This window comes from Sapajus apella, unplaced genomic scaffold (assembly GCF_009761245.1).
Source record: "Sapajus apella isolate SASKATOON/1434 unplaced genomic scaffold, GSC_monkey_1.0 scaffold175, whole genome shotgun sequence".
Classification (NCBI taxonomy): domain Eukaryota; kingdom Metazoa; phylum Chordata; class Mammalia; order Primates; family Cebidae; genus Sapajus; species Sapajus apella.
The window spans coordinates 1,138,141-1,165,462 of NW_022437115.1; the positions used below are offsets into that span (position 1 = coordinate 1,138,141).

Genomic DNA, 27,322 nt, shown 5'->3' on the forward strand with positions numbered 1-27,322 from the left:
GCGCCGGTAGCCGGAGCCCGAGCCGGAGCCTGAGGAGGGCGAAGGGGCGGCGGGCGGCGAGGAGGCGGCGGAGGAGGCGGCCGGTGCCGCGGGGCCGCCGCCGCCTCTGAGCCGCGCCGAGCGCACGAGCGCAGCCGCGTCGCTGCGGCCCCGGCCGCGCCATGGGGAAGGAGCAGGAGCTGGTGCAGGCGGTGAAGGCGGAGGACGTAGGGACCGCGCAGAGGCTGCTGCAGAGGCCGCGGCCCGGGAAGGCCAGTGAGTGCCGGGGACACGGGGCGCGGGCGGGAGCCCCGGGGCCTCTCCCCGGCGCGGAAGCCCCTACCCCGCCCGGCGACGGGCGGGGAGGGGACGCTGTCGGGTCCCCGGGGGCGGGGCGGGGCCAGCAGCTCCCAGACCTTCAGTCCGTGCCCCCCACCCGCTGCCCCCAGCACTGGAGATGGGGCGGCCCCGAGCGCCGGCTGTCACCCTGAGCCCCCCAGCGGGCACCTGGCGGCACCCGCCTCCTGGGCCGCGGGCGTTCGCATCCCTCCTTCCCTGCCTCTGTCCCCCTCCCTTCTCAGGCTGCAGGCTGACAGCTGGAGGTCTCTGCTGGGGCCTGCAAAGGGCGAGGCGGATGCCCCCCCCCCACCACACGCACCGGGCAGACAGGGAGGGGGGCCCCTGTGGCGAGGAGCGACCCGGGAGCTGACAGTCCCTGGCAGACCCCCTCCCAGCCCCATGTTTAATAACACGCTTTGCAGGGAAGGTGGGGGCAGGACCACGCTGGGGGTGTGGCTGCCCTGGCGTGGCCGGTGGGGGGGCCATTTACTGATGGGAGAGCAGAGGCCCAAGGTCGCCCAGCCCAGGGCAGGCTGGACTCCAGGCAGGGCCGGCCTGGGGGCAAGGGCTTGTGGCCCTGCTCAGTCAGGCTCCAGCAGACCCAGGTCCTCAGCATCCCTGCTGGGAAAAGAGGCCATGAGGGAGTCGGGGACCACCATTGGCCATCCCTAGCTTGCGCTGTGGGGGCCCGGGTAAAGGGCTGGGAGCTGGGAGCCCTGATCCCAGCACTCATCCTGGCTTAGCGCGTAGCCTCCCTGGGGGCCGCTGGAGATGGATGGATGGGTGTGTGGACCAGCCGCGTGTGCGGCTGCGCACGTATAGCCGTGTCAGTGTGTCAGGGCACCTGTGCGGGCACAGGCAGGGCTCTGCGGGTCGGCATGTGGGGTCTGGGTATCCTCCCTCCTCACTCCACCCCCACAGACTGTAATCCAGGGAGTCCACCTCCCCTTCTTCCAGGGGGATGCCAAGGACTAGGACTGGCTCCTGGGAGGTGGGAGGACCTACAGTCCCAGAGGGACAACCGCTCTCCCTCCCCGCTTCACCAGCGGCCCATGACTGGCTGGCCAGCTCCTGTCTATTGTGTGCAGTAAGAGCAAGGGAGCACTGGTGCCTTGCAGGCTGGCCTGAAGCTGATTTCAAGTCCCAGGGCTCAGCAAGGGAGAGCTTATGGACAGAGGCAGCCTCAGCTGAGCCTGGAAAGCAGGTGTGGGGATTGAGAGGGAAGGCTAGGTAAAGGCTTCCACCTAGTGGTCGCACGACCTTGGGCACAGACAACTCCAGCTCAGTGGACCTCAGTCTCCTCATCTGTAGGATGGGATGTCAGCCTCACGTTGGGGTCCTAAGACCAGTGAGCCTTGGCACTTGAAGCCCAGGCATTCAGTAAGTGCTCAGTAAATGCCAGCAACGACCTCGGCCTTAGGCCAGGGGCAGGAGAAGTGGGGGCTTCAACTCTGGGGGTTCCTCTTCCCTTCTATTGTGGCCATTCTGGGGAGGTGTGGGGGCTCCCACCCTCACCTGGGTCTCTGCCTGTTCTGCCTGGCCTCTGGGGCAGGAGAGACACCTGCCCTGGCCCCGTCTGTGCTCTCTGACTCACAGGGGCGGGTGTAATAAATCAGAGGAGAAATCCCTCCATGAATTAGCTCGGTTGTCATGGCAACGCTGGCCTGCTTTGGAGTAAGATGTATTTTGATTCAGCAAAGTACAGCTGAGTTTGGGCCACGAGGTGGGGGGTGTCCAGCAGTGTCCTCCACGGCCCCCTGAGCCCAGGGCTTTCACCATGAGACTTGCTTCCAGGGTCCCTTCTGGGTGCCCGGCCCCTTCCCTCCATCCCCCAGCTCCAAAGTCACCCCAGGCTCAGCCAGCCCCCCAGTCGCCCCACCCTGAAGGCAGCCTCCTGTGCCTGCACACGCACACCACTTAGCAGCTGTCCTTGAGGGGAAGAGGAACCTGCCCTGGGGGAGATGCCGGGGCAGGGGCTGGCCTCCTGCTGGCTGGGAGGAGTCCACTCTTCCCTCTGACCCACACCCCATCCATAGATGCCCCTTGTCCACGGAGGCAGGCCTGAGAATGCCCTGGAGGATGCCTCTGAGCACCAAGGGCCAGTGCCCGCCACCCTCTCACCTTGGCCCACTAATGGCTCCCTTCTAGCCTGGGGTATGGATTGGACCCCAGAGGTGGGGACAGGCTCAGGACAGCAGTGAGAGGGCTGGTCGTGGCTAAGGGTTTTTTTTGTTGTTCTTTTGTTTTTTTGAGACGGAGTCTTGCTCTGTCACGCAGGCTGGAGTGCAGTGGCTCAATCTCGGCTCACTGCAAACTCCATCTCCCTGGTTCAACCGATTCTTCTGCCTCAGCTTCCGAGTAACTGGGACTACAGGCGCGTGCCACCATGCCTGGCTAATTTTTATATTTTTATTAGAGACAAGGTTTCACTGTATTGCCCAGACTGGTCTCAAACTCCTGACCTCGTAATCTGCCTGCCTCGTTCTCCCAAAGTGCTGGGATTACAGACGTGAGCCACTGCACCTGGCCTGGGGGGGTGAAGGTTTTACTTTCATCCTGGCTCTAGCCCCCTCCAGCCATGCTCTGCTCCTTCTTCATCCAGAGAACCTGTTTTCAGGTGAAACAGCCCCCAGCCCCAGGCCCTTCTCAGTTCTGGAACCTTCTTGGGTAACCACTTTCCCCCAAAGGAATTGGGGTTAGCATGTCCCAAGACCTCAAGCTACTCCCATCCAATTTCAGCTATTTTCCCTCTTGAGGAGACCATGGATGGGGAGAGGGATGAGACGGCTTTAGTCATGTACCCCTCCTCACGTGGGGGTGGTCCCCTTCCTGAGGGAGATTCCCCTCCCCCACCAGCATCTGTCACTTTCTGGGCTTTGACCTCCAGCCCCTCTGAGATTTCAGCCCCTGAAGGTGTGGTGTGGCTGGGTGAGAAGGTGGGTTTCACATTGAGCTCTCTGGCTGCCTTAGTTGGGGAAGGGAGGACAGGGCCAGGCTTGGGCAGCCCTGAGGACATGCTGAGGGCTGACTGCCCTGGAACAAAAGAGCCGGGGTCAGCATTCCAGGGGGAGAACCTCCTGAGTGTGGCCCTGGCAGAGATGCCTGGGACAGTGACATCTGTACTCCCTTCAGCTAATGGGCAAGAGACAATGGCAGCCCTGCAACATAATTCCCAGGTCCTCATGCAAAATGAAAACGCAGGGCCCTTTGCTCAAAAAATAAGAATTTCAGGCCTGGCGCGGTAGCTCACGCTTGTAATCCCAGCACTTTGGAAGGCCGCGGCAGGCGGATCACCTGAGGTCAGGAGTTTGAGACCAGCCTGACCAACTTGGAGAAATCCCATCTCTATTCAAAATACAAAATTAGCCGGGTGTGGTGGTGCATGCCTGTAATCCCAGCTACTTGGGAGGCTGAGGCGGGAGAATCGCTGAATCGCTTGAACCCGGGAGGTGGAGGTTGCGGTGAGTCAAGATTGCGCCATTGCACTCCAGCGTGGGCAAAAGGAGTGAAACTCTGTCTCCAAAAAAAAAAAAAAAAAAAGAAAAGGAATTGCAAGATGGTGACAGGGGAGCATCCCCAGGCATGGGGGCCCTTCTGAGCCAAGCACAGGCCACACACCCCTGAAGCCACCGAGGTGGGCAGGCAGCATGTGGGGGACGAGGAGATCAGTCCAGTCCCCAGCTAACTGAGTACCTTGTCTGCACAGGGCACTGTTTCAGCCACCGAGGATTCTGCAGTGAGCAGAACAGATGATGGCCCTTGTCCCCTTGGTGCTTGTAGTTGAGTGATGGAGATGGGTAAAAGCAAGAGCAGAAGGAAGTTGACGTGTCAGGTGGTGATGAGGGCCACCGAGTCAAGCACAGTAGCTGCGAGGCGGGCAGGGTTCACTTCAGATGGGGAGAGCATGATGAGTGAGTGACCTGTGGGTAAAGACCTGAAAAACGTCAGGGAGGCCGTGGGGGTAACTAGGAAAGAGGAACCGCACATGCGCACAGGATGAGGGAGGCTGCACATGCGCACAGGGTGACGGAGGCCGTGGGATAACTAGGGAAGAGGAGCCGCACAGGCACACAGGGTGAGGAAGGCCGTGGGGAGAACTAGAGACAAGGAGCCGCACATGCGCACAAGGTGAGGAGGGCCGTGGGAATAACTAGGAAGAGGAGTCGCGCATGCGCACAGGGCACGTGCAAAGGCACTGCCACAGGGCGGCCTGTAGTTTGAAGGGGTCTGGAGGCCTATGTAGCTGCAGCAGGAGTGATGGAAATAATGGGAGCTAAGAGCAGCCCCTCACACACAGCCATTGTCCAATCCCAGCCTCCCCTTCTGGCATGGTCACTGTCCAGTCTCAGCCTCCCCTCCCAGTGAGGCGGGTGCTGCCAGGCAGGGGGTCTTCAGGAGAGGGGTGGGAGGATCTGACTCATGTTCTCACTCCTTTTTCTTTTTTTTTCTTTTTTGAGTTAGAATCTGGCTCTGCTGCCCAGGCTGGTGTGCAGCGGCATGATGTCAGCTCACTGCAACCTCCCAGGTTCAAGCAATTAACCTGCCACAGCCTCCTGAGTAGCTGGGACTGCAGGCATGTGCCACCATGTCCAACTAATTTTTAAAATTTTTACTAGAGACAGGATTTCACCATGTTGGTCAGGCTGGTCTCGAACTCCTGACCTCGTGATCCACCCACCTTAGCCTCCCAAAGTGCTGGGATTACAGGCGTGAACCAAAGTGCCTGGCCTCTCTCTCTGTCTTTTTTTTTTTTTTTTTTTTTTTTTTGAGACAGGATCTTGCTCTGTTGCCCAGGCTGGAATGCAGTGGTGCAGTCATGGCTCACTGCAGCCTCAACCCCTCCGGCTCAAGTGATCCTCCCACCTCAGCCTCCCAAGTAGTGGGGACCACAGGCACACATCTTCATGCCTGGCTAATTTTGTTTCTTTTATTTTCTGTAGAAACAAAGTCTTTCTACGTTGGTCAGGCTGGTCTTAAACTCCTGGCCGCAAGTGATCCTCCTGCCTCAGCCTCCTAAAGTGCTGAGATTACAGGCGTGTGGTGAGATTACATGCAGTGGGTGTGGAGGTTAGACCAAGGGATGTAGGAGGATCTTAGTGACACCAGTGAGGAGGGGATTGGACCAGTCCTGCCAGAGATGCCGGCTTGGACCAGGGCAGTGACCGTGGCCATGGGGAGATGGGCTAGGGTTTCAAGTATGCTCTGGGGTGTCTGGGAGTCAGGGCTGACGGAGAAGCTACAGGTGCACAGGAAAGGCCCCAGGGCTGGCTCCAAAGTTTTGGCCTGGGCCACGGTCAGGAAGGATGGCATTGCCACTAACCAAGAGGGACACCAGTGCCAGCAGTGTCTGAACAGAGGAGGAGGGGCCGGCGAGGCTGGAGACCTCTTTGCTTGCTAGGAGAACTGGCTGGAGAGAGGTGGGGGTTGGATTCCTGTACGGCTAATATTAGTAATCGCCACACACCAAGACCTGACTTGTGCCAGGCCCTGCAAGCTTTATGTCTGGAAATGCTCTCACGCCTCTGGGAGGCCCTGTTAGCACCCACTGCTCTAGCTCAGGGAAGGCTCCAGCAGCCAAGGCCACAGGCTGGTGAGTGGCAGAGCAGAGATTTGAATTCATAGCTGTCTGGCTCCCTTGTTCAGCCTTGTGGGTCATCAGGGGACCCACACTCTGAGTCCAGTGGCTGAGACCGAGGCCAGGGCAGCCGGGGCTGCTGTGGCTCACTGTGCAAGCCCTGCAGCCAGCCCTGTGCCTCGACTCCCTCAACTCCCCTGTCCTCAGCGCCCACCCCCCCGTCCTGGGCCTGGACAAAGGGGCCTCTGTCCTACCAGCTCCCCTCTCAGAGTGACTGACCCACAAATGGGTTATGTAACCACGGCCCAGATAGGCGGGGGTTTGGCCTGTCTGCTTGGACTGGAGCCCACTGGGAGGTCATTGGTGGGCTTCCCTCCTCTGGTAGCTGGCTGGAAGAGATCAGGTTGGGGGCGCCCAGGAGGACACTGGGGCCCTGAAGGGAGGGCGTGGGCCCCTCTGGCCTCAGGTGCTCCTAGCCCCGCCAGGGAGGAGGCGGCCGTTCTCGTGAGGTCGCTCAGAGGTGCCAGCCCACTCGCCCGCCTCCCCCTTCTGCTCATCCACACTGGCTTTGGCCCAGGGCTGGCAGTGGGGGTGCTGCATGGTGGAGATGCAGATCCTCCCCCAGAGATACCCCCATTTCCGGGTGTTCCAGCCTCCCTGGCCACCCCCGGCCCCATCTGGATCCTTCTGAGAGACAGATTGGGCCGGCTCTCTCCCTCCCACCATTGGCAGGTGCTCAGCCAGCGTCCCAAGGGAGGGGTGCGCGTGCACATGTGTGTGCCTGTGTGGGTGCATGGCCTTGCCTACTGTCCCCAGGTGGGAACAAAGACCCCAGGCCAGAGTCCTCAGTACTGTGAAACCCCACATCTCAGGACAATGGGACACCAAGGCCCAAGCGGCTGACACTTGGTTGCAGGGCAGAGCTGAAGGTGTGAGTGTGGGAGTGGACGAGTGTCTGCAGACTGAGAGCCCAGCAGAGTTGTGCCTGCCAGGGAGATAGCTGGCACCCTCTCCCTGCCCTCGGGCTGCTTGGAGGGGCTGGCACAGCCTCCCCTCACCAAGTCTCCTTCCATCCCCAGAGCTCCTGGGCTCCACCAAGAAGATCAACGTCAACTTCCAGGACCCTGATGGGTGAGTTCTGAGCCGGACAGTGCCTGCCTGCATGGGAGGGCGGCTCCTGAGGAGGGATGGGTGCTGGGGCCTCTGCTCTATGCGTCGTCTGCCTGTGCCAGCTTCTCGGCTCTGCACCACGCGGCCCTGAATGGCAACACGGAATTGATCAGCCTGCTGCTGGAGGCCCAGGCCGCTGTGGACATCAAGGACAACAAAGGCAAGACTGGCCCAGGGCTTCTGGCGGGAGCAGAGGCAGTGGGGGGGCTCCCCAGGGCCTGCGTGGATCCTTGGCTGAGTTCTCAGCCCAGGGTCTCAGTCTAAGTTCAGGCATGTCCTTGTGGGATCAGGGTCCTGGAGGCCAGGGGTGGGCTTGGGGTCAGTGATCAGGTCCCAGCATTCCCCTACCACCCGCATATTGGGCTTGGGGTCAGGGCTCAGCTCCCAGCATCCCCCACTCCCCAGCATTGGGCTTGGGGTCAGGGGTCAGCTCCCAGCAGCCTTCCAGCCCCCAGCGCTGGGCTTGGGGTTGGAGGTCAGCTCCCACCACCCTCTATCCCCCAGGGTTGGTCTTGCAGTCAGTGGTCATCTCCCAGCACCCCCACCCACCAGCACTGGGTTTAGGGTCAGGGTTCAGCTCCCAGCATCCCCAACCCGGGGTGGACCAGGTGGGGTCAGGGGTCAGCTTCCAGCACTTTCCCACCCCCAGGGTGGGCTTGGGGTCAGAGGCTGGCTCCCAGCATCTCCTCACCCCCCAGGCATGCGGCCGCTGCACTACGCTGCCTGGCAGGGCCGGAAGGAGCCCATGAAGCTGGTGCTGAAGGCAGGCTCTGCTGTGAACATCCCATCCGATGAGGGCCACATCCCCCTGCACCTGGCAGCCCAGCATGGTCACTATGATGTGGTGAGGCCTGAGTGGGGGCGGAGGCAGGGGCAGCATAGCCTGAGGATGTCCGGGGTAAGGATGCCTGGGCTGAAGATGCCTGGGGCTGAGGATGCCCGGGGTAAGAATGCCCGGGGTTGGAGATGCCCGGGCTGAGGATGTCCGAGCTGAGGATGCCCGGGGCTGAGGATGCCCAGGGCTGAGGGTGTGCGGGGCTGAGGATTCGCAGGCTGAGGATGTGAGGGCCTGACTGCACCCTTGGCCTCCAGTCTGAGATGCTGCTGCAGCACCAGTCCAACCCGTGCATGGTAGACAACTCGGGGAAGACACCCCTGGACCTGGCCTGCGAGTTCGGCCGTGTTGGGGTGAGTCCTCCACGGAGCCCCATGGGGTGGAGCTGGGGAGCCCCACACCAGGACCCTTCTACCCTGACTCTCCTTCAAGGTGGTCCAGCTGCTCCTCAGCAGTAACATGTGTGCGGCGCTGCTAGAGCCCCGGCCGGGGGACACCACTGACCCCAACGGCACCAGCCCTCTGCATCTCGCAGCCAAGAACGGCCACATTGACATCATCAGGTAGAGCCGGTGGCAGGGAGGGCCTCCACCTTAGGGTTCCTGGAGTTCAGTAGCAGCCTGGGGCTCAGGGCAGCAGCTTCTGGCTTGGGGATAGGGCAGGAATATGCAGGGTCCCAGGTCCATGGTCAAGCCTCTGGCATGGCCTCTAGCGCCCATGTACAGGATGAGCTAGAGGGGCTGGGGAGGGGGCTTCTGCTTGCTCTTTCCCGGCCCTGCTGCCTCTGGGTGCACTCCAGTTGCTGAACTCTGAGCCTCGGTTTCCCATCCATAAAGTGGGGCTCACAGCAGCGCCTACACTAGTGTCAAACAAGACAGCAGCTGAGAAGTCTTAGCGCCGGAAGATCCCTTCAACAGCACTCACTGTGGGCTGGGCACAGTGGCTCATACTTGTAATCCCAGCACTTTGGCAGGATTGCTTGAGGCCAGAAGTTCAAGACCAGCCTAGGCAACAACATGTCAAGATCCTATCACTACAAAACACAGAAAAATTAGCTGGTTGTGGTGGCACACACCTGTAGACCCAGCCCGTTGGGAAGCTGAGGCAGGAGAATTGCTTGAGCCCATGAGGTTGAGGCTGCAGTGAGTGGACTGCACTACCGCACTCCAGCCTAGGTGACAGACCCTATTTCTAATTTATTTATTTATTTTTTAATTTGAGACAGAATCTCTCTCTGTCACAGGCTGGAGTGCAGTGGTGTGATCTCAGCTCACTGCAACCTCTGCCTCCTGGGTTCAAGCAATTCTCCTGCCTCAGCCTCCTGAGTGGCTGGGATTACAGGTATGCACCACCACGACCAGCTAATTTTCGTATTTTCAGTAGAGATGGGGTTTCACCATGTTGGCCAGGATGGTCTTGATCTCCTGACCTCGTGAACCACCCACTTCAACCTCCCAATGTGCTGGGATTATAGGTGTTAGCCACTGTGCCCGGCCTCATCTCTACTTTCTTAAAAAGTGGGCTGAGTGCGGTGGTTCAAAATGCGTGCAATTCCAGCATTTTGGGAGGCCGATGCGGGAGGCTTGCTTGAGCCCAGGAGTTAGAGACCAGCCTGGGCAACACAGCAAGACCTGGTCTTTACAAAAAATAAAAGCAAAACAAAAAAAAAGAGTTGGGAACAGTTGCACATGCCTGTAATCCCAGATATTCTGGAGGCAGAGGCAGGAGGATTGCTTGAGGCCAGGAGTTTGAGGCTGCAGTAAGCTGCGATTGCATCACTGCACTCCAGTCTGGGTGACAGAGACCCAGACTTAGAAAAAGCAAGCTGGACACAGTGACTCACGCCTATAATCTCAGAACTTTGGGAGGCTCAGGAGGCTGGATCAGGAGGTCAGAAGTTCAAGACCAGTCTGGCCAACATAATGAAACCCCATCTTTACTAAAAATACAAAAAATTAGCTGCGTATGGTGGCAGGCACCTGTAATCCCAGCTACTCTGGAGGCTGAGGCTGGAGGATCGCTTGAACCCAGGAGGTGGAGGTTGCAGTGAGCCGAGATCGCACCATTACACTCTAGCCTGGGTGAGAAGAGCCAAATCCTGTCTCGAAAAAAAAAGAGAAAAGAAAAAGCGCTCAGCACTCAGTGTATGTCAGAAACATGGAGCAGGGCTGGACAGTCCTCAGCCCCCTAGTGGGCCGCTGGGGCACCTGGAAATGGAGGCCTGGTTTGGGGGTGCTGGGGCTGGCTTCCTGCTAGAAAGCTCCGCCTGTCCACCTCGCCTTCCTGCCAGGCTCCTCCTCCAAGCTGGCATCGACATTAACCGTCAGACCAAGTCCGGCACCGCCCTGCACGAGGCTGCGCTCTGCGGGAAGACGGAGGTGGTGCGGCTGCTGCTGGATGTGAGTCTGGGGGCCAGGGGCGCTGGGCCCAGTGGGCCGTGGGGGCTCCTGACAGGGCCTCACATCTCGCGTGTGCAGAGCGGGATCAATGCCCATGTGAGGAACACCTACAGCCAGACAGCCCTGGACATCGTGCACCAGTTCACCACGTCCCAGGCCAGCAGGGAGATCAAGCAGCTGTTGCGAGGTGGGCCCGGGCAGGGCAGAGGAGCAGGGGCTGGGGCTGGAGCTGGGCCAGATCAGTCTGCAGGACTTGGGGGGCCCCCTCCTGTATCCCCAGAGGCCTCGGCGGCCCTGCAGGTCCGGGCGACCAAGGATTATTGCAACAATTACGACCTGACCAGCCTCAACGTGAAGGCGGGGGACATCATCACTGTGAGCGTGGCCCCAGGGGTCGTCTCGGCAGGGAGGGGGTGGGACCTGGGCATGCGCACCTCAGAACACCCTCCCGCTGCAACTGGGGGGCCCTGCGCAGGAGGCACTGAGAAAGGGGGCATCTCCCTGAGCGCTCCTTACCTTACTGGCCAGGTCCTCGAGCAGCATCCGGATGGTCGATGGAAGGGCTGTATCCATGACAACCGGACGGGCAATGACCGGGTGGGCTACTTCCCATCCTCCCTGGGCGAGGCCATTGTCAAGCGGGCAGGCAAGTCCCACCCTGCCCTGGAGGGGCAGGCAGGAACCCAGCAGTCTGGGCTTGGGGGCTGGAAGTGGCGAGTGTGCCGAAGGCGTAGGGGTCCAGCAGGGCTGGGGTTCTGGACGCCGCAGTGGGGTTGAGTGGGGAGCATCTCAGTGCCCCAGCGGCTGTCTCTTTGTCCATTCCCACACTTGTTACTTAATGTGTTCCACCAAGCCCCGTGTGCCGCCACGTTCTGGTTCTGAACTGGCCACCAGGGCAGATGGGAACCCAGCTCCCAAGGAGCTTGCCCTGGGGTGAGAAGCGGCAGGGACAGCAAAGTAAACATGGAGGGACATTTACCAACCAGTGACCCAGGGCACGGGTAGGGCCTGCTTGAGATGGGGCAGTCAGAGAAGGCCAGAGAATGCCCTGAGAGGTGAGTGGTTCCAACTGGCAGGAGCTGTGTGTTGAAAGGGGACGGGGACGGGCGTGGTGGCTCACGCCTGTAATCCCAGCATTTTGAGATGCTGCGGTGGGAGAGAGTTTGAGCCCAGGAGTTCAATATCAGTCTGGGCAACAGACTGAGATTCTGTCTCTACAAAAAATAAAATTAGCTAAAGGCGGTGGCATGTGCCAGTAGCCCCAGGGACTTGGGAGGCTGGGGTGGGAGGATTGTTTGAGCTTGGGAAGTGGAGGCTTCGGTGAGCCAAGATTGTGCCAGCCTGAGTAACAGAGCTAGATCCTGTCTCAAAACAATAACAACAAAAAGGCACTCAAGTGTCTGCTCTTGGTGAGGAAAAAAGAAAAAAACAAGGTGCTGAGGCAGGCAAAAGCTTGGCACATCTGAGGAACAGGAGGCTGAGGAGAGGGACCAGGCCAGGGGCCCAGGCTATGAAGCCCCACGTGGCGGCTCCAAGGGACCAGTTTATTTCTTTTTTTTTTTTTTTTTTTTTTTTTTTTTTTTTTTTTTTTGAGACGGAGTTTCCCTCGTTACCCAGGCTGGAGTGCAATGGCGCGATCTCGGCTCACGGCAACCTCCGCCTCCCGGGTTCAGGCAATTCTCCTGCCTCAGCCTCCTGAGTAGCTGGGATTACAGGCACGTGCCACCATGCCCAGCTAATTTTTTGTATTTTTAGTAGAGACGGGGTTTCACCATGTTGACCAGGATGGTCTCGATCTCTTGACCTCGTGATCCACCCGCCTCGGCCTCCCTAAGTGCTGGGATTACAGGCTTGAGCCACCACGCCCGGCCCGGGACCAGTTTATTTCTAATGGAGGACACGGAGGTTGACAGGCAGGGCCAGCCCCCGCCATGGCCATCTAGCTCCTGAGTGGGAGCCTTGGCTCCAGCTTGTGCGGGGGCTCCTTGTCTGCCCCCTGGTCCCCAGCACGGAGACGTTCACACTGTCCAGCAGTCCCCAGCTTGCCTGCCTGCAGGACCCCAGGGCCACCTGCAGGATGCTTGGGCTGGGCTGCCTCTGCCCCTCTCCTGCTCTAAACGCCTGGGGTGGGAAGGGTCTTCCGAGGGCTTCTGAGCTCCCTGGGGACAACAGTGAGCAGAGAGGACCCCCCGGTGTGGCCACTTGGCCTCTGCCCCATGTCCCTTCTGTGTCAGCAGCCACCCACACTAGCCTAGGACTCAGGAGGCTGTGCTCGGCCCACAGGTCCTCGAGCAGGCACTGAACCAAGCCTGCCCCAGGGAGGCAGCTCATCGGGACCCTCCGCACCCCCAGAGGAGATCTGGGTGCTGAGGAAGCCTTTTGCAGGTAGGCCGGGTCCCCGAAGGGCAGAGGTGGCAGGACTTCCACAAGGCACCACCGTGGGGCCAGGCGGGGGCCAGCACCGGCCTCATCCTGCCCCCTCGCGCCAGCAGGTGGGGAACGAAGCGGCAGTGTGAGCGGTGTGGCTGGCGGCCGGGGCAGCGGGGGCCATGCCCTGCACGCGGGCTCCGAGGGTGTCAAGGTAGGTGGGGTGGTGGCCAGGGCCAGGGTGACTGTGCTGGGAGCGGGCGGGCAAGCCGGTGTTTCTGGGTTGCAGCTCCTGGCAACGGTGCTTTCCCAGAAGTCCGTCTCCGAGTCCAGCCCGGGGGACAGCCCCATCAAGCCTCCGGAAGGCTCCGCAGGTAAGAGCAAGGATGCTGCCTCACAGCCCGGCAGGGAAGCAGCCTGACAGCCCTTGTCCCCCACCCACTCTCATTCCCAGGTGCGGCCCGGTCCCAGCCTCCAGTGGCCCACGCTGGACAGGTCTATGGGGAGCAGCCGCCCAAGAAGCTGGAGCCGGCATCAGAGGGCAAGGTACAGGGCTTGGGGGGCTCCCAGCATGGGCTCCAGGGAGAGGCGGTCAGGCCGATGGGCACCTACATGGCTTGCCTGGCCTGGCTGCGGCAGGGTTGGGGGCATTGCCAGACCAGACCCTTTCCTCTGTGTGTGTCGTGTGTGTGTCCGCCCGCGTGTACAGGTGTCGTCGTCGTGCAGGCTGTGTGTGTGGGCCAACCTGTGCCTCTGTGTGTGCATGTGTGTGTGCGGGGTGCGTGTATGATGGTGTGGCTGCGAGCTGCGCACATGTGTACAGGTGGAGGGCTGGGTATGAGACAGTGCAGTGTGTACATGGACACAGTGCATGGTGTGTGAGTGCACCTGTGTGTGGGGGAGGCGTAAGCTGCTGGCTGAGTCCTGCACGGTGGAGGCAAGGCGCCCCTACCTGTGGCCACAGAGTCCACCTTGCAGTGCAGCCCCAGGCCCCTTTCCCAGAGTCCCCTCCTATGGGGCCACACCACCTGCCTCCCCAAGATGGCACAGGGCGTCCCTGGTGCAGGAGCAGGGGACAGTCAGGGAGGCGTGTGGCGGACAGCAGCAGCCCCCACCCTGGTGGAGATCCAAGACGAAGGCAGAAGGGTGGAGGATGCTCCAGGAGGTGCCTCGGGGACCGCGGACTGAGGATCATTCACCGGCCAGGCTTGCCAGGGCCTGCTGCAGATGGAGCAGCGGACAGCGGACTCAGCGGCTGCATGGCTCGCCGGCCAAGCAGAGAAGGAGGCGCTGCGGTGGCAGGGCACAGCCGGGCAGGCGAGCTGCAGCGGGTGCCTTGTGTCTTCCAGAGCGCCGAGGCCGTGGGCCAGTGGCTCACCGCGTTCCAGCTGCAGCTCTATGCCCCCAACTTCATCAGTGCTGGCTACGACCTGCCCACCATCAGCCGCATGACCCCCGAGGTGAGCTTTCCAGACACTGCCAGCGCCAGCTACATCCCATGGACAGATGCAGCCCCCAGCTGACAAGCCTCCCCTCTGCTTAGGACCTCACGGCCATTGGTGTCACCAAGCCGGGCCACCGGAAGAAGATTGTGGCAGAGATCAGCGGCCTAAGCATCCCCGACTGGCTGCCTGAGCACAAACCCGTAAGGCCACCCGCACCCCAGGGGCTGGGCCCAGGACGGGCAGACAGAGAGCCTGCCTGCCTGGCCACAGCCCCTACCCGCCCTCAGGGCTTTTGGGAGAGGAACATGGAGCATGTCCTGTGAGCAGGGAGCCTCCTGGGCGGTCCCTGTTTTGTCACTGGGGCAGGGGCGAGGTGATGCTGCCCAGGGGCCATTGGAGCTAAGGGACCGTGAGGTCAGGAGAGTCCCCTCCCCATGTCCATGCTGTCACCAGCACTCCCTCCGCATGCAGACTGTCACACAGGGACCCTCCAGCCACCGTGCCTCCAAGCATTGCCACTCACATGCAGACTGCAGAGGGCCATGCTTATGGCCTGTGCTCACACGCACCCAGGCATGTGCTGGCCCACAGAACACCCTGCAGGCGTCCACCAGCTGCCTTTGTGCACACATGCTCCACCGCACGGGTGGCCCTCACCAACAGCCGACACCCCCGTTTCCGGTGATCCCTGCACACGCCATGGCGGGTGTGGTCATTAGCGGAGGTGCGCGTGCGGTGGGATGGGTTCTGGGCCTGCAGAAGGTGGGCCCAGGCCTAGCCCAAACTGAAGTGGACTCTCTGGGTTCCCAGTGGGAGAGGGGATCGGTGGCTGTCAGAAGCCACCCGGCAGGCGGGTCTGCACTCACCCTACCTTGCCTCACTCAGTTGGTGGCTCAGTGGTCCTCCTGGGGGTCATGTCCTGGTCCCACAGGCCTTGCTGTGCACCCAGGGTGGCTGAGTGTGCCAAGAGCAGGTGCATGAGTGAATTCCAGCTGGGAGCGTGGATGCCTGGATGCCACTCGGAGAGTGATCGGTGTTTGTCGGTGCAGACTGCTGTGTGTGTTGGCACGGGTGTGTGTTGTGGCTGTGTGTGGCTGTGCATCTGATGCGGGTGGGAAAACAGTGAGAGGTCAGAGTGTGACGTGGGATGGGGTGCTGGTTCCCGTGTGTGGCTGGGAGTGCAGCGTGCAGGGCATGTGTGTGTTCCTGTACCAGGTGTGGCCCTGTGCGTCTGTGTCCACGACTCTGGGGTGTGTCTCCTCACGGTGCTGTGCCTGTGGCTGCCTGGCCAGGTGGGAAAGTGCCTTCTTCCACCCTGCTCTGACAAGGGTGTCCTGTGGATGCAGTCAGTCGTGTGTGTGTAGTCAGCCATGTGTGTGTGCACATGTGTTCACTGTGTGGCACACAATGCCTGGTGTCTGAGCCGAGGCTCTGCCTACGTTTCTGGTGCCAACGCCTTGGGCTATCCGTTCGTCCTTCTGTCTGTCTGTGCCCCAGGGGCCCAGTGTCCCCTCCTCTTCCAGCTCCAAGTAGGTGGGCAGGGTGCAGGCAGCCAGCCCAGGTGGCCCCTGTCTGTCTCTGCTCCATAGGCTAACCTGGCCGTGTGGCTGTCCATGATCGGCCTAGCCCAGTACTACAAGGTGCTGGTGGACAATGGCTACGAGAACATCGATTTCATCACTGACATTACCTGGGAGGACCTGCAGGAGATCGGCATTACCAAGCTGGGTGAGGCTCCAGCCCAGACCCTAGCCCCAGTGCAGCCCAAGCCCCGAGCCCCAGCCCCAGCCCCAGCCCCAGCCTTAGCTCCAGCCCCAGGCCCAGGCCCAGCCCCCGCCCCAGGCCCAGCCCCAGCCCCAGCCTTAGCCCCCAGCTGAGCCGGTAGCCCAGCCCCTGCTCTTCTACATCCTGGTCCACCTGACCTGCCCCCTGTGCCCCACTCAGGACACCAAAAGAAGCTGATGCTGGCTGTTAGGAAGCTGGCAGAACTGCAGAAGGCTGAATACGCCAAGTATGAGGGGGGCCCCCTGCGCCGGAAGGCACCCCAGTCACTTGAAGTGATGGCCATTGAGTCGCCACCCCCACCTGAGCCCGCACCGGCTGACTGCCAGTCCCCTAAGATGACCACCTTCCAGGACAGCGAGCTCAGTGACGAGCTGCAGGCTGCCATGACTGGCCCGGGTGAGGTGGGGACCACCACCGACAAGCCCTCCAGCCACCTGCCACCTACCCCAAGGGCCACCACACGGCAGGAACCCAGCCTGGGTGGCCGGGCACGGCACATGAGCAGCTCACAGGAGCTGCTGGGCGACGGGCCCCCTGGGCCCAGCAGTCCCATGTCTCGAAGCCAGGAGTACCTGCTGGATGAGGGCCCGGCCCCCGGCACTCCACCCAAGGAGGGCCGGCCAGGCCGTCATGGTCACAGCGTGAAGAGGGCCAGCGTGCCCCCTGTGCCTGGCAAGCCCCGGCAGGTCCTCCCACCAGGTACCAGCCACTTCACGCCCCCTCAGACGCCCACCAAAACCCGGCCAGGCTCTCCCCAGGCTCCTGGGGGACCTCATGGTCCAGCCCCAGCTACAGCCAAGGTGAAGCCCACCCCACAGCTGCTGCCGCCAACAGAGCGCCCCATGTCACCCCGCTCCCTGCCTCAGTCGCCCACACACCGTGGCTTTGCCTACGTGCTGCCCCAGCCTGTGGAGGGCGAGGCGGGGCAGGCTGCCCCAGGGCCTGCGCCCCCACCTGTGCCGACAGCTGTGCCCACACTGTGCCTGCCCCCCGAAGCCGACGCGGAGCCGGGGCGGCCCAAGAAGCGAGCCCACAGTCTGAATCGCTACGCGGCCTCCGACAGCGAGCCTGAGCGGGACGAGCTGCTGGTGCCTGCTGCTGCGGGTCCCTATGCCACAGTCCAACGGCGAGTTGGCCGCAGCCACTCGGTGAGGGCGCCCGCGGGCGCCGACAAGAACGTCAACCGCAGCCAGTCCTTTGCAGTGCGTCCTCGAAAGAAGGGGCCCCCGCCGCCTCCGCCCAAGCGCTCCAGCTCGGCTCTGGCCAGTGCCAACCTGGTGGATGAGCCAGTGCCAGATGCCGAGCCTGAGGACGGCCTGCTGGGGGTCCGGGCACAGTGCCGGCGGGCCAGTGATCTGGCTGGCAGCGTGGACACGGGCAGTGCCGGCAGCGTGAAGAGCATCGCTGCCATGCTGGAGCTGTCCTCCATTGGGGGTGGGGGCCGGGCTGCCCGTAGGCCTCCTGAGGGCCACCCTACTCCCCGCCCTGCCAGCCCAGAGCCGGGCCGGGTGGCCACGGTGCTGGCCTCAGTGAAGCACAAAGAGGCCATTGGGCCTGGCGGTGAGGTGGTGAACCGGCGCCGCACACTTAGCGGTCCAGTCACCGGACTTCTGGCCACTGCCCGCCGGGGGCCTGGGGAGTCGGCAGACCCAGGCCCCTTTGTGGAGGATGGCACTGGTCGGCAGCGGCCTCGGGGTCCCTCCAAGGGTGAAGCGGGTGTCGAGGGCCCGCCCTTGGCCAGGGTGGAGGCCAGCGCCACACTCAAGAGGCGCATCCGGGCCAAGCAGAACCAGCAGGAGAACGTCAAGTTCATCCTGACTGAGTCTGACACAGTCAAGCGCCGGCCCAAAGCCAAGGAGCGGGAGGCCGGGCCTGAGCCACCACCGCCACTGTCCGTGTACCAGAACGGCACTGGGACCGTGCGCCGCCGACCAGCCTCAGAGCAGGCTGGGCCTCCGGAGCTGCCCCCACCGCCCCCGCCTGCCGAACCCCCGCCCACCGACCTGGTGCACCTACCCCCACTGCCCCCGCCTGAGGGCGAAGCCCGGAAGCCGGCCAAGCCGCCAGTCTCTCCCAAGCCCGTTCTGACGCAGCCCGTGCCCAAGATCCAGGGCTCACCCACACCCACCTCCAAGAAGGTGCCGCTGCCAGGCCCTGGCAGCCCAGGTAGGCGTATGTGACCAGCCAGGGTGGGGTGAGGGGGCGGCAGGACCCTGTTCCACCTCCCTACTCGGTGGTCTGGGGGGTTTTCCTTTTCCTGGAGTTGATGGTGGGGTGCGAGCATGTCCAGGGCTGGGGGCAAGCTGAGCAGGGTCCTTCCTCGTCCGCGAGCAGGCCGGGGCAGGGGGCGCGGCGGGGGGGCTTCTGCCCACCCGGTGCCAGCGTGGTCCTCCCCGCAGAGGTGAAGCGCGCCCATGGCACGCCGCCGCCCGTGTCCCCCAAGCCGCCGCCGCCACCCACAGCGCCCAAACCCGCCAAGGCAGCCGCGGGGCTGCCTTCGGGCAGCGCCGGCCCTTCGCCCGCGCCCTCGCCCGCGCGCCAGTCACCCGCCGCCCTCGCCAAGCCGCCCAGCACGCCGCCCTCACTGGCTGCCAGCCCTGCCAAGCCCCCGTCCCCCGGCGCGCCCGCGTTGCACGTGCCCGCCAAGCCCCCGCGCGCCGCCGCCGCAGCTGCCGCTGCGCCCCCTGCCGCGCCAGAAGGCACCTCGCCCGGCGACAGCGCCCGGCAGAAGCTGGAGGAGACCAGCGCTTGCCTGGCCGCGGCGCTGCAGGCAGTGGAGGAAAAGATCCGGCAGGAGGACGGGCAGGGTCCGCGGTAGGTGTGGGCGGGACCTGGGGGCGGAGGGTGGGGCTAGCGGGGATGGGCGTGGCGTGGGCGTCGCCCTCCCCGCCCGCTCACGCCCTGCGTGCCGCGCCCCGCAGCGCCTCGGCGGCGGCGAAGAGCACCGGCAGCATCCTGGACGACATCGGCAGCATGTTCGATGACCTGGCCGACCAGCTGGACGCCATGCTGGAGTGAGCGCCGCCTCGCCGGGCCCGTCCGCGCCGCCCGGGCCCTTCCCGCACACTGACCTATACCTCAGGATGGGCGCGTCTGGGTGCGGCGCGAACGGCTGGGCAGGGCCCCGCACAAGCACAACTCCGGCCCCTGGTCCCGGGCTGGGGCGCCCACCGAGGACTGCATGGCCGGGGGCTCCAAGGGCTCTGTGCAGACCCCGCGCCCGCGGGCCCGCCCCACCTGCTGCTTCCCGTGCAATACCTGCTGGGCCTCCTGCCCACGCGGGAGGGGAGGGCGCCTCGGGACCAGGGACGGGGCAGCGCACAGGCCCGGGCCCAGCACAGAACTGCCCATTGGGACGCCCGGCCAGCCTCTTGGGCGCAGCACAAGGGACAGGGGACCAGGGTCAGGGCTCCCCTGCCCCACCGCACCCCCAGAATATAAGCTATCAAGAGTATTAATTTATTGGGAATGAGCTGAGGCAGATTTCCCCAGAGAAACAAAAAGGTATAACTTTAACAAATATATATTTAAAGAAAGAAATATTATTGATTCTATAGAAAACAATTTACCAACTGAAAGGACACAAGTCTAGCTCCAGACAAAAGCTGTTAAGAGGCCCAAGCCGTCTGCCTGCCGGTCTTTCCCTCCCTCTGGTCAGAGTGGAGGCCCCAGGCCCCTAGCACAGGTGAAAGGCTGGGGCTGGGAGGCAGGTGCTCTGCCAGGGGCTCCCCCGAGCTTCTCTCCTAAGTTCTCTGCACCCCAACAACTCGAGGATGTGCCTTGCTCGCGACGGCCATGTCCTCTTGGCGTGGCTGTGTCCTGTGGCGCGGGTGGGTGTGGTGAACATGGGCACGTCAGCGTAGTGGCCACATGAAAGCAGGGTGCATAGCAGGCGAGGCTATGGGCTTGCAGCTCATCTGAGGGTGTGCCTGCCCCCTCCCCAGGGCCTGCACAGGCAGCCCGTCCACCCTGCCAGCGTTCACATGGACGCTTCTGCTCATGGTCCAAGGCTGTGTCGTGTGGTCATTCTTGCCCTCCCTTTTCCTCTCTCTTCCTCCCCTGCCTCATCCAAGAAGTACTGATTGGTCTCCTCTATCGTGTTTGCTGATCCACAAGTGTTGGGCACAACTTTGACATTTCTTAAAAAAATTTTTTAAATGCCGAAAACCAGCGATTGTGGTGTGGGGCGGGTGGAGGTGGCTGGCGGAGGTGGTGTCCAGGCATCCAGGGCCCCTTCCGCTGTCTTAACCGGTGTTTCCCCTCGAGGGAAGTGCCTAGCTGTCCCCCAGGGCCTCTCCTCAGTGGGCAGCCCAGGCTGGGCTTCAGCAGGCGGGCAGGGGAGGTCTGGGCAAGGCGCTGCCATTGGCTGTCAATAAACAGCAGGAAACAGAGGTGCCTGGCTCTTTTTGGGGGTGCATGTGTTGGGGGAGGTGGAACTGGAGGCCAGCAGCCTGGGTATGACGAGCTGCTTCCTACCAGGGAGGGGAAGCCCTGGCGTGGGCCGAAGGAACTGCCCCATGCCCCCCACTCATGGCAGCCTGTGCACACCGACCTCAAGGCCACTCACACCCCCTTGTCTGAGGAGCTGTCCCCGCTCACAGCCACAGTCTGTGGAGTGTTTATTTCAACCAGGAAGTAATCAAATCTACACACAGTCTAAAAACAGTAGAAAAGGTGAGTAAAAAGGCCCTCGCTCCATCTAGGGTGGGGATGGAGGGTGGGCCCGGGCAAGTGTCGTACCTGGCACCCAGAGAGAGGGGCTGGGCTCTGTCCTGGCAGCAGTGAGGACAGTGCCGAGTAGAGGGAGGATCGCCGAGCATGGGGCAGGAGGGCACTACCTGGCTGCCAGAGCCTGTCCACCTGTGCCCACGGGGCAGGCGGAAACCCAGAGACCACCCCATGTGGCCAGCCTGGCTCAGAAAGGTCCAGGGCCGGTCCAGTGGAAGCCATGGCCTGGCCTGGATCCCGTTAGCAAGTCCAAACCTGTAGGGAAAGGGCTGCTTCACCAGGGTGTCCTGTGGCCGGCTGCCCTGCCCCAGCCACACCTGATATAACATACCTGCCCTCTACCACCTCATGCTGGGGCTGCCAGCTCCTCCCCTCCCCTCCCCTGTTCAATCCCTCCAAGCCCCTTTGAATGGCCCAAGCCTCGGGCACTGACCTTCACAGTGCTATCCACAGCCCCTGAGAAGAGCCGTCCCCGGGACACGGCCAGCGCGGTGACACTGCCCTGGTGACGCAGCAGGGTCTGTGTGCAAATCATGTTGTCCATGCTCCAGACCTGGGGGCACATGGGACGTGAGGGCCTGCCGGAGCCTGGACGCCGGCCCTCTGAGCCTCCCGCCACCACCGGGCCAGCACACACCCTGAGGGACCGGTCGTAGGACGCACTGAAGACTTTGGTCTGGTCTGGCGTGGAGATGACCGCTAGGGCATACACCGTGCCCACGTGGCCCGTGAGGGTCCGCACCTGCTCCTTGGACTCAATGTCCCACACCTGGGAGGGGTGGGCACAGGTGGGTTAAAGACACTGGGCAAGGCGGGGGAGATGAGGCCAGAGTCTGGCCCTGTACCCAGGCACCCAGGCCTTACGTGGATGAGGTTCTCGTAGGTGCCACAGACAATGTGGTGATTTGTCACAGCAATGGAATAGACGCTGCCGCCAGACGTCTGCAGGACGTGGATACAGTCGAGGGTTCGGATGTCCCAGATCTATAAGGAATTGCGGGCCACTTGGTTCCAGGCCAGGTGCCTCATCCCCAGGGCCTCTGCACCCCCAGAGCTTCAGCACCGCTGGGCAGCCCACCCACCCAGCCAGGGCGTGTGCAAAGTTAGGAACGGGGAGATGGAGCCCTGGGTGCTGGCCTGGGAAGTGCCGGCAGGGGGCAAGGCCCTGTGGCCACCAGGTGTGCTCAGGCTTACCTTGATTGTCTGGTAGGAGCCGCTGTACAGGTAGCTCTGGGCAGCCACCAGGGCCCGCACCCAGTGGTTGAGGCCTGTGAGCTCCTTCTTCAGCTTCAGCTCAGTGCCCACAATGTCCCAGACCTGCAGGGATTGCAGGGATTGCAGGGATTGTGGGCTGGGCGAGCAAGGGACGCCTCAGTGACCCACACATGGGGGCACACTCTCTGCCCATACCTTGATGGCCTTCAGGGAGCCGCTGAAGAGCATGTTGTGTGAGGAGACCAGTGTGCACACCGGGTTGTCGTGGGCGCGGATGGTGTTCACCTTCTGTAGGTTCTGGATGTCCCACACCTGATTGCGGGAGGACCAGAAGCCTCAGGGCACCAAGCCCTGCCACCTGGAGTCTGGAGCCCAGAGCCCAGATGGGAAGAAACAGGTCCCTGGGGCACCCACATACTGGGCAGGCCTGGGCCGCCTCCCACCTCCCCTGCCTGCAGGCCCCACTCACAATGATGGTGCAGTCTGCAGAGCCGCTGTAGAGTTTGCACCTGGGGAAGCAGAGACAACTCGTCAAGGTGGGAGAAGCTGTGTCCCTGCTGACGCCTCCTTGGCCAGGCCTGAGCTTCGTGCCAACCATCAGGACCCAGCAGCATGGCCCAGGGCCAAGGCCACTGCTGTGTCCCTAAGCCCCAGCCTGTTTCCAGTCTCCACATAGGAACCTTGGGAGGGGTGGGCCAGCCCCTGATGCCTGCCTGGAAAGCATCTGACAGCGAGCCGGGAGGTAATTACCCGCCCATTAGCACTGAGTCAGTCCTGGAGCCGGGTGCTGGCAGCCAAGCTGCCGCCTCCTGAGAGCGTCTCTCACACACACACATTTGCTCGCTCCCACAAAGCCTCACAATGTGAGGCAGGAGGCAGGAAGCAGACAGGCCACCCTGGAGGCAAAAAGGTGGCTGAGGTAGGTACTCCGAGGTCCCTGTGCCCAGGGCTCTGACTGCAGGCCGAGGACAGCTCAGCTCCTTCCTGCCTTCGCCTCCTAAGGTCCCACCCATCACCTGGCTGCCCAAGGTGCACCGGGCCAGGGCAAGGCTCTGCTGGAAGACTGGCTGCGTTCATCCACGTATCGGAATGCACCACTTTGGAGATGGTGCAGGCCACACAGGGGCCCACACACTGCTACCCAGGGAGCCAGCACTGCTTTGAGGGGAGGGCGCCCTACAGGTGGGGCACACACATAGCTACACAGGCTCCAGCTCGAGGCTCATGGCCCCTGGGGTGGCAGCACTGTGTCTCCTGTCCTGAGGGTCACTGGTCACACACGTGCCTGGACTCACCCTTGGATGCAGAGAGCCAGCACGATGCCATCATGGCCCTCCAGTGTCTTCTGGCACTTGTAGGTGGTACATGTGTCCCACACCTGCAGGGACCAAGGCCACAGTGGGTCCCAGGAAGGTCAGCCCAGTGCCAAAAGGCAGCATGGCAGGAATGAGTAAGGGAGCCCTGCCTATAGGAAAGAAGGCCCCCCACCATGGGAGAAAGCCCGCCCAGGAAAAGGTCCCACCCATAGATAGGCAGGCTGGCAGTGCCAGGTATGCAGCAGTACCCAGCCTGGCCAGGCTGCAGAGACTGAGGTAGGACCTTGCCCACCTTGATGGTCTTGTCAGAGGAGCCACTGAAGAGCAGGTCACCCATGGAGTAGACGCAGAGACACCACACAGGGCCCTGGTGGCCCACAAAGGTCCCTTTGCACTTGAAGATCTGCTGAGGATCATAGGCTGCAGAGATGGGAGCAGCTGGTGAGGACCCAGTGGGGGCCTCGGGGAGGGCGGGTGGGAGCCGCGGCAGTCCCATACTCACAGCCTAGGATGCCCATGTTCAGCCTCGCGTTGATGTGGGACAGCTCGTCCTGCAGGGCAGAGGGCAGGTGGGCGGGGCTGCTGCGGGGCCAGTGCAGCCCCTCTGTCCCTGCTGCTCTGTGCCAGGGGTGGGCAGGGGCAGTAGCAGCCCCTGTCACACTCAGACCCCTGATCCTGAATAGTGGGCCCAAGGCCAGGGGAAGCCTTCCTGCTGGGGCTGCCAGCCTCCAGGGGTCGCACAATCCAGCCCCTGAAGCCCCTCCCACTCACGTTCAACATGGACGCATCCCGCCGGAACTCCATGAGGTCCTCACTGAGCTTGCTCTGGTTTTCGTCCAGGACATCTGAGTAGCAGGAGGAGAGGGGGCGTCACTGGTGCCCAGAGCAGTGGCCAGGCCCCCACCTGCCCCGGTGCCCACCCTTACCAAACTTGAGCTCCAGGCTCTTCTCCAGCTGGTCAATCTTCTCTGAGAGCTTGCCCAGCATGGAGCGCAGGAAGGCAATCTCCTGGTCCTTCTGAGCCAGCGCCACGTGCATCTCGTGGAAGCGGTCGTCCGTCTGCTGCAGGAACTCCTTCAGGCCCTCGAAGCGGCAAGTCTCCAGGTGGGTCTCGTAAGTGTCCTGGTTCCCAATGAACGTGCACCTGTGGGGACAGGAAAGCTGCCCACCTGCCTGCCTGGCGGTCCCTACCAATACCTCCCCATCCCCAAGAATCCCCTTCGAGTGCTCCAGCCCTGTGGCCGCTGCACCCCAGGTCCAGAGGCCCCTACCCACACCTGCCTTCCTGCCTCTCCTCCATGCCCAACCACCCCCGGGCTGCTTCACAAGCGAGGTCCTATCACGCCACCCCTGCAGAGCTCTTCAAGGGGTCCTCCCTCCCTGAGGATAAAACCCACGCCCCTCGGCAGCCTCCCTGCCCTCAAGAACTGGGCCTCTACCTCTCTTCCCACCCCCTGTCCCTCTCCAAAGCTCTCAACCCCAGCATTTGCTCAAATCCGACCCTGCTGGGCTGGCTGTGGGAGCACCCATGCCTGCCTTCCCGGACGCTTGGGCCCCTGCTGGGCTCCTGAGCCTCCTGGAGGATGACAGACCCCGGCGTGGCCCTGGCTCCGACCCACCTCCCCGGGACCATGTGGAGGGAGCCTGCCCGCCCCTGCCTGCTCCCCACTCACCCGTACTTGGAGTGGGGACACTTGATGTGCTCGCACTCCTTGAGGTGGGCCTCCAGATTCATCTTGAGCAGTGGGGGGCAGCTGGGGTTGTTGGGGCACCGCACGGGCCTGTAGTCACAGCTGCCCTCGTGGTCCCTGTGCCAGGGCGGAACGCAGGGAGGCCTGAGCCAGAGCCCCAAGAGGCAGCCCCCAGGGAGGCAAAGGTGGCAGGGAGGGGCACTTACTTCCGGGCACTGAGCTTGATGGTGAAGGGGCACCCTCGGGGGTCCACTTCAAAGATGGGGGGCTTCCCACTGCCCGCCACCCGGCAGCCGTGCCGGCAGTGGATGAAGAGCTCTCCGATCTGCTCGGCCACCGCGATGTTGTTCACCACCACAGTCAGCTTGACGTTGTCCACGGGACACTTCTCTGTGGGAGGAGGTTATGCTGACCCCCAAGGCCTGCCTGGAACACGCTCCCTCACCCAGGTGGGCACGCGCCTCTAGCGGCGGCCAGATCTCCTGTCCATCTGCCCCTCTGAGGCACACAACATGGGTATGGGGGCACAGCTGGGCCACCAAGAAAGAGCAGCAGGTGATGAAGGAGTGTCACCTGTGACAGTCTCAGATGTGCCTGGAAAAGCGTGGGGTAGGGGCCAAGAGGGCAGAGGGCAGAGGGTGGAGAGGCAGGAGCCGGCACGGCAAGGGAGGTCGACAGCCTCACCAGTGAGAACGGCTTCCCCAGGGAGCGCCAGCCCTTGTCTGAGGAGCGCCGGCCCACACCCACTGCGGGGTCTCCGAGTTTGGGGTGGCCCCACCCTGCTCCTGGAGGTCCCGAGCCTCAGCCCGAGCGCCCCCGGGACTGCTGCAGCCCCATCCCAACCCCAGCAGAGGCCAAAGAGGTCCAGATGCAGTGCAGAGGACAAGGGAGAAGCTGCCCGCCTCTGCTTGGCAGCCATGGGCCTGGTCACTGGCAGGCCTGGGCCGGGGCACGAGCCTACCTGACTTCAAGGCACATCTTCTACAGAACGTGTGCTGTGGGGGCAAAGGGAAGACTTGAGGGCGGCTGCAAGGTTCTCTTTTTCCCCAAGTCCACGGCCACGGCAGCCACAGGCCTCACTGTTCCCTAAGCCCAGTGCAGTCAGACCAGGCTTCGCCCAAGTTCCACAGGTCAGGGGACAGCGGCACCGGCCCCTGAGAGCCCTGAGGGGGCCTCCACAGCATGGGGGCTGGGAAGGATGGCGGGCTCACCCCACACGTGGTGATCACGGGGTCTTTGAAGACGCTGCAGCAGAGCTGACAGCACAGCTTCACCGAGGGCTGCTCTGCAAACACCAGTGGCTCCTGGAACCGAGCAGGAAAGGCAGGCAATGGCAGGAGGCCACCCTCAGCTCCGCCACCACCCAGCACCCAGGCTCTCCTATCCAGGCCCGGCTGTCCTCTGGGGATGCGGGCACATCCTGAGAGAAGCCAGCTTAGATCTGGGGGGCTTGATCAGGGCCTAGGAGGGAGAGCAAGGCCTGTGACCCCAGAGGCAGGGCGCAACCCAGGAGGGTGAGTCCAGCCGATCAGTCTCACATATCCTCACCCACCTCCTTCCTGGGGTGAGAATGGAAAGGGCCCAGCTGGAGCCCCATACTTCCCACTGCCAGTTCCCGGGCAGCACTGAGAAGGGGGAGTGGGAGAATGTGCCCAGGGGTCCTGACCTGGTCCCTCGAGTCCCCACCTCGGACCAGCAAGCACTGCAGGCCCAGCCACCCTCTCCATGAGCTGGGCTGGCACAGCAGAGGTGAAGGTGCCTCCGTGCCACTGCTGCAGTGACAGCCTGGAAGTCCCCCACACCTACCGGCTCCTCCTCCTCCTCCGGCAGTGAGAATGTGGAGCGCAGGGACATGCTGGACTCCGAGTGCAGGGAGCGGACGGAGATGGCGGAGTCGGAGCGGCGGGGAGTGCTAATGGGGGGCTGCGCAGAGGGAGAGGCACCAGTCAGGGGGCTCTGCGTGGGGTCAGGGCCGTGGGGAGGACAGGACTGAGCTCGGCAGAAACGGGAGGGCAGCGGTGCCCCCGGGGCCACCCCTCTCCCCGCGGGCACTCTCGTCGTCCGCAGGGGCCGTGGGTGAGCATGGGGAGCTGGTGCAGCCCGCGTCCCTGCCTGCCCGCCTGGGCGGCCTGGGCCCCGGTGCTGGGCTGCCCGCTCAGGCCTGCCACCTCTCTTTGTGTAAATGGAGAGACTTCCTGCTATTCAATTCCACACACCCGGGCTGCTTCCTGCTTCCCGTGAGGGAATGTGGGCCGCAGAGGGGGCACCTCCACCAGCCAATCCCGGGCAGCCGAGGCCATGACCGCGGGATGGAGGGGCCAGGAAGGCTGGCAGGGAGAGGCGTCTGGGCTCCTGGTGTCCCCCCGGGACTGGCTGCTGGTCTGGCCTCGCTGGCCAGGGACACCAGGCGCAGCCGGGAGGCTCCGAGGGAAGGCAGGGCCAGGCCCCCACAGAGCCTCGGCTGAGCCTCCCAAGGGC

At 62.9% G+C, this 27,322-nt stretch overlaps 2 protein-coding genes across 8 annotated transcripts in view; one reads left to right on the forward strand and one right to left on the reverse strand.

The window, feature by feature from the left end:
• On the forward strand, positions 1-20,061 carry CASKIN1 (CASK interacting protein 1). Of its 4 annotated transcripts, XM_032268113.1 has the most exons (20): positions 1-255; positions 6,973-7,024; positions 7,126-7,223; positions 7,762-7,907; positions 8,156-8,251; positions 8,331-8,461; positions 10,189-10,297; positions 10,376-10,484; positions 10,578-10,672; positions 10,826-10,943; positions 12,581-12,682; positions 12,790-12,878; positions 12,954-13,038; positions 13,119-13,210; positions 14,014-14,124; positions 14,208-14,309; positions 15,699-15,837; positions 16,054-18,060; positions 18,294-18,708; positions 18,816-20,061. In XM_032268113.1, the coding sequence occupies exons 1-20, from the start codon at positions 162-164 to the stop codon at positions 18,910-18,912; spliced, it is 4,287 nt and encodes a 1,428-aa protein (XP_032124004.1). In that variant the 5' UTR covers positions 1-161; the 3' UTR covers positions 18,913-20,061. The 4 variants fall into 4 exon arrangements, with proteins under 4 accessions (XP_032124004.1, XP_032124005.1, XP_032124008.1 ...); XM_032268114.1 differs by lacking the exons at positions 14,014-14,124; positions 14,208-14,309 and having other exon boundaries at positions 94-255; XM_032268117.1 differs by lacking the exons at positions 1-255; positions 6,973-7,024; positions 7,126-7,223; positions 7,762-7,907 and adding an exon at positions 7,981-8,007.
• Positions 19,402-27,322, reverse strand: part of TRAF7 (TNF receptor associated factor 7) — a 19,523-nt gene continuing 11,602 nt past the window's right edge. For 3 of the 4 annotated variants that reach the window (XM_032268119.1, XM_032268120.1, XM_032268121.1), the window contains 17 exons: positions 26,651-26,767; positions 26,056-26,148; positions 25,806-25,839; positions 25,051-25,234; positions 24,827-24,961; positions 24,080-24,297; positions 23,925-23,998; positions 23,656-23,704; positions 23,446-23,573; positions 23,133-23,215; positions 22,307-22,346; positions 22,033-22,149; positions 21,817-21,939; positions 21,487-21,606; positions 21,260-21,391; positions 21,056-21,175; positions 19,417-20,877 (listed from right to left, as the gene is read on the reverse strand). In XM_032268119.1, the coding sequence (XP_032124010.1) occupies positions 20,863-20,877; positions 21,056-21,175; positions 21,260-21,391; positions 21,487-21,606; positions 21,817-21,939; positions 22,033-22,149; positions 22,307-22,346; positions 23,133-23,215; positions 23,446-23,573; positions 23,656-23,704; positions 23,925-23,998; positions 24,080-24,297; positions 24,827-24,961; positions 25,051-25,234; positions 25,806-25,839; positions 26,056-26,148; positions 26,651-26,767 (1,782 nt within the window). In that variant the 3' untranslated portion in view covers positions 19,417-20,862. Of the gene's footprint in view, positions 20,878-21,055; positions 21,176-21,259; positions 21,392-21,486; positions 21,607-21,816; positions 21,940-22,032; positions 22,150-22,306; positions 22,347-23,132; positions 23,216-23,445; positions 23,574-23,655; positions 23,705-23,924; positions 23,999-24,079; positions 24,298-24,826; positions 24,962-25,050; positions 25,235-25,805; positions 25,840-26,055; positions 26,149-26,650; positions 26,768-27,322 lie in introns of all 4 variants that reach the window. The other variant, XM_032268118.1, reaches the window with a different exon arrangement.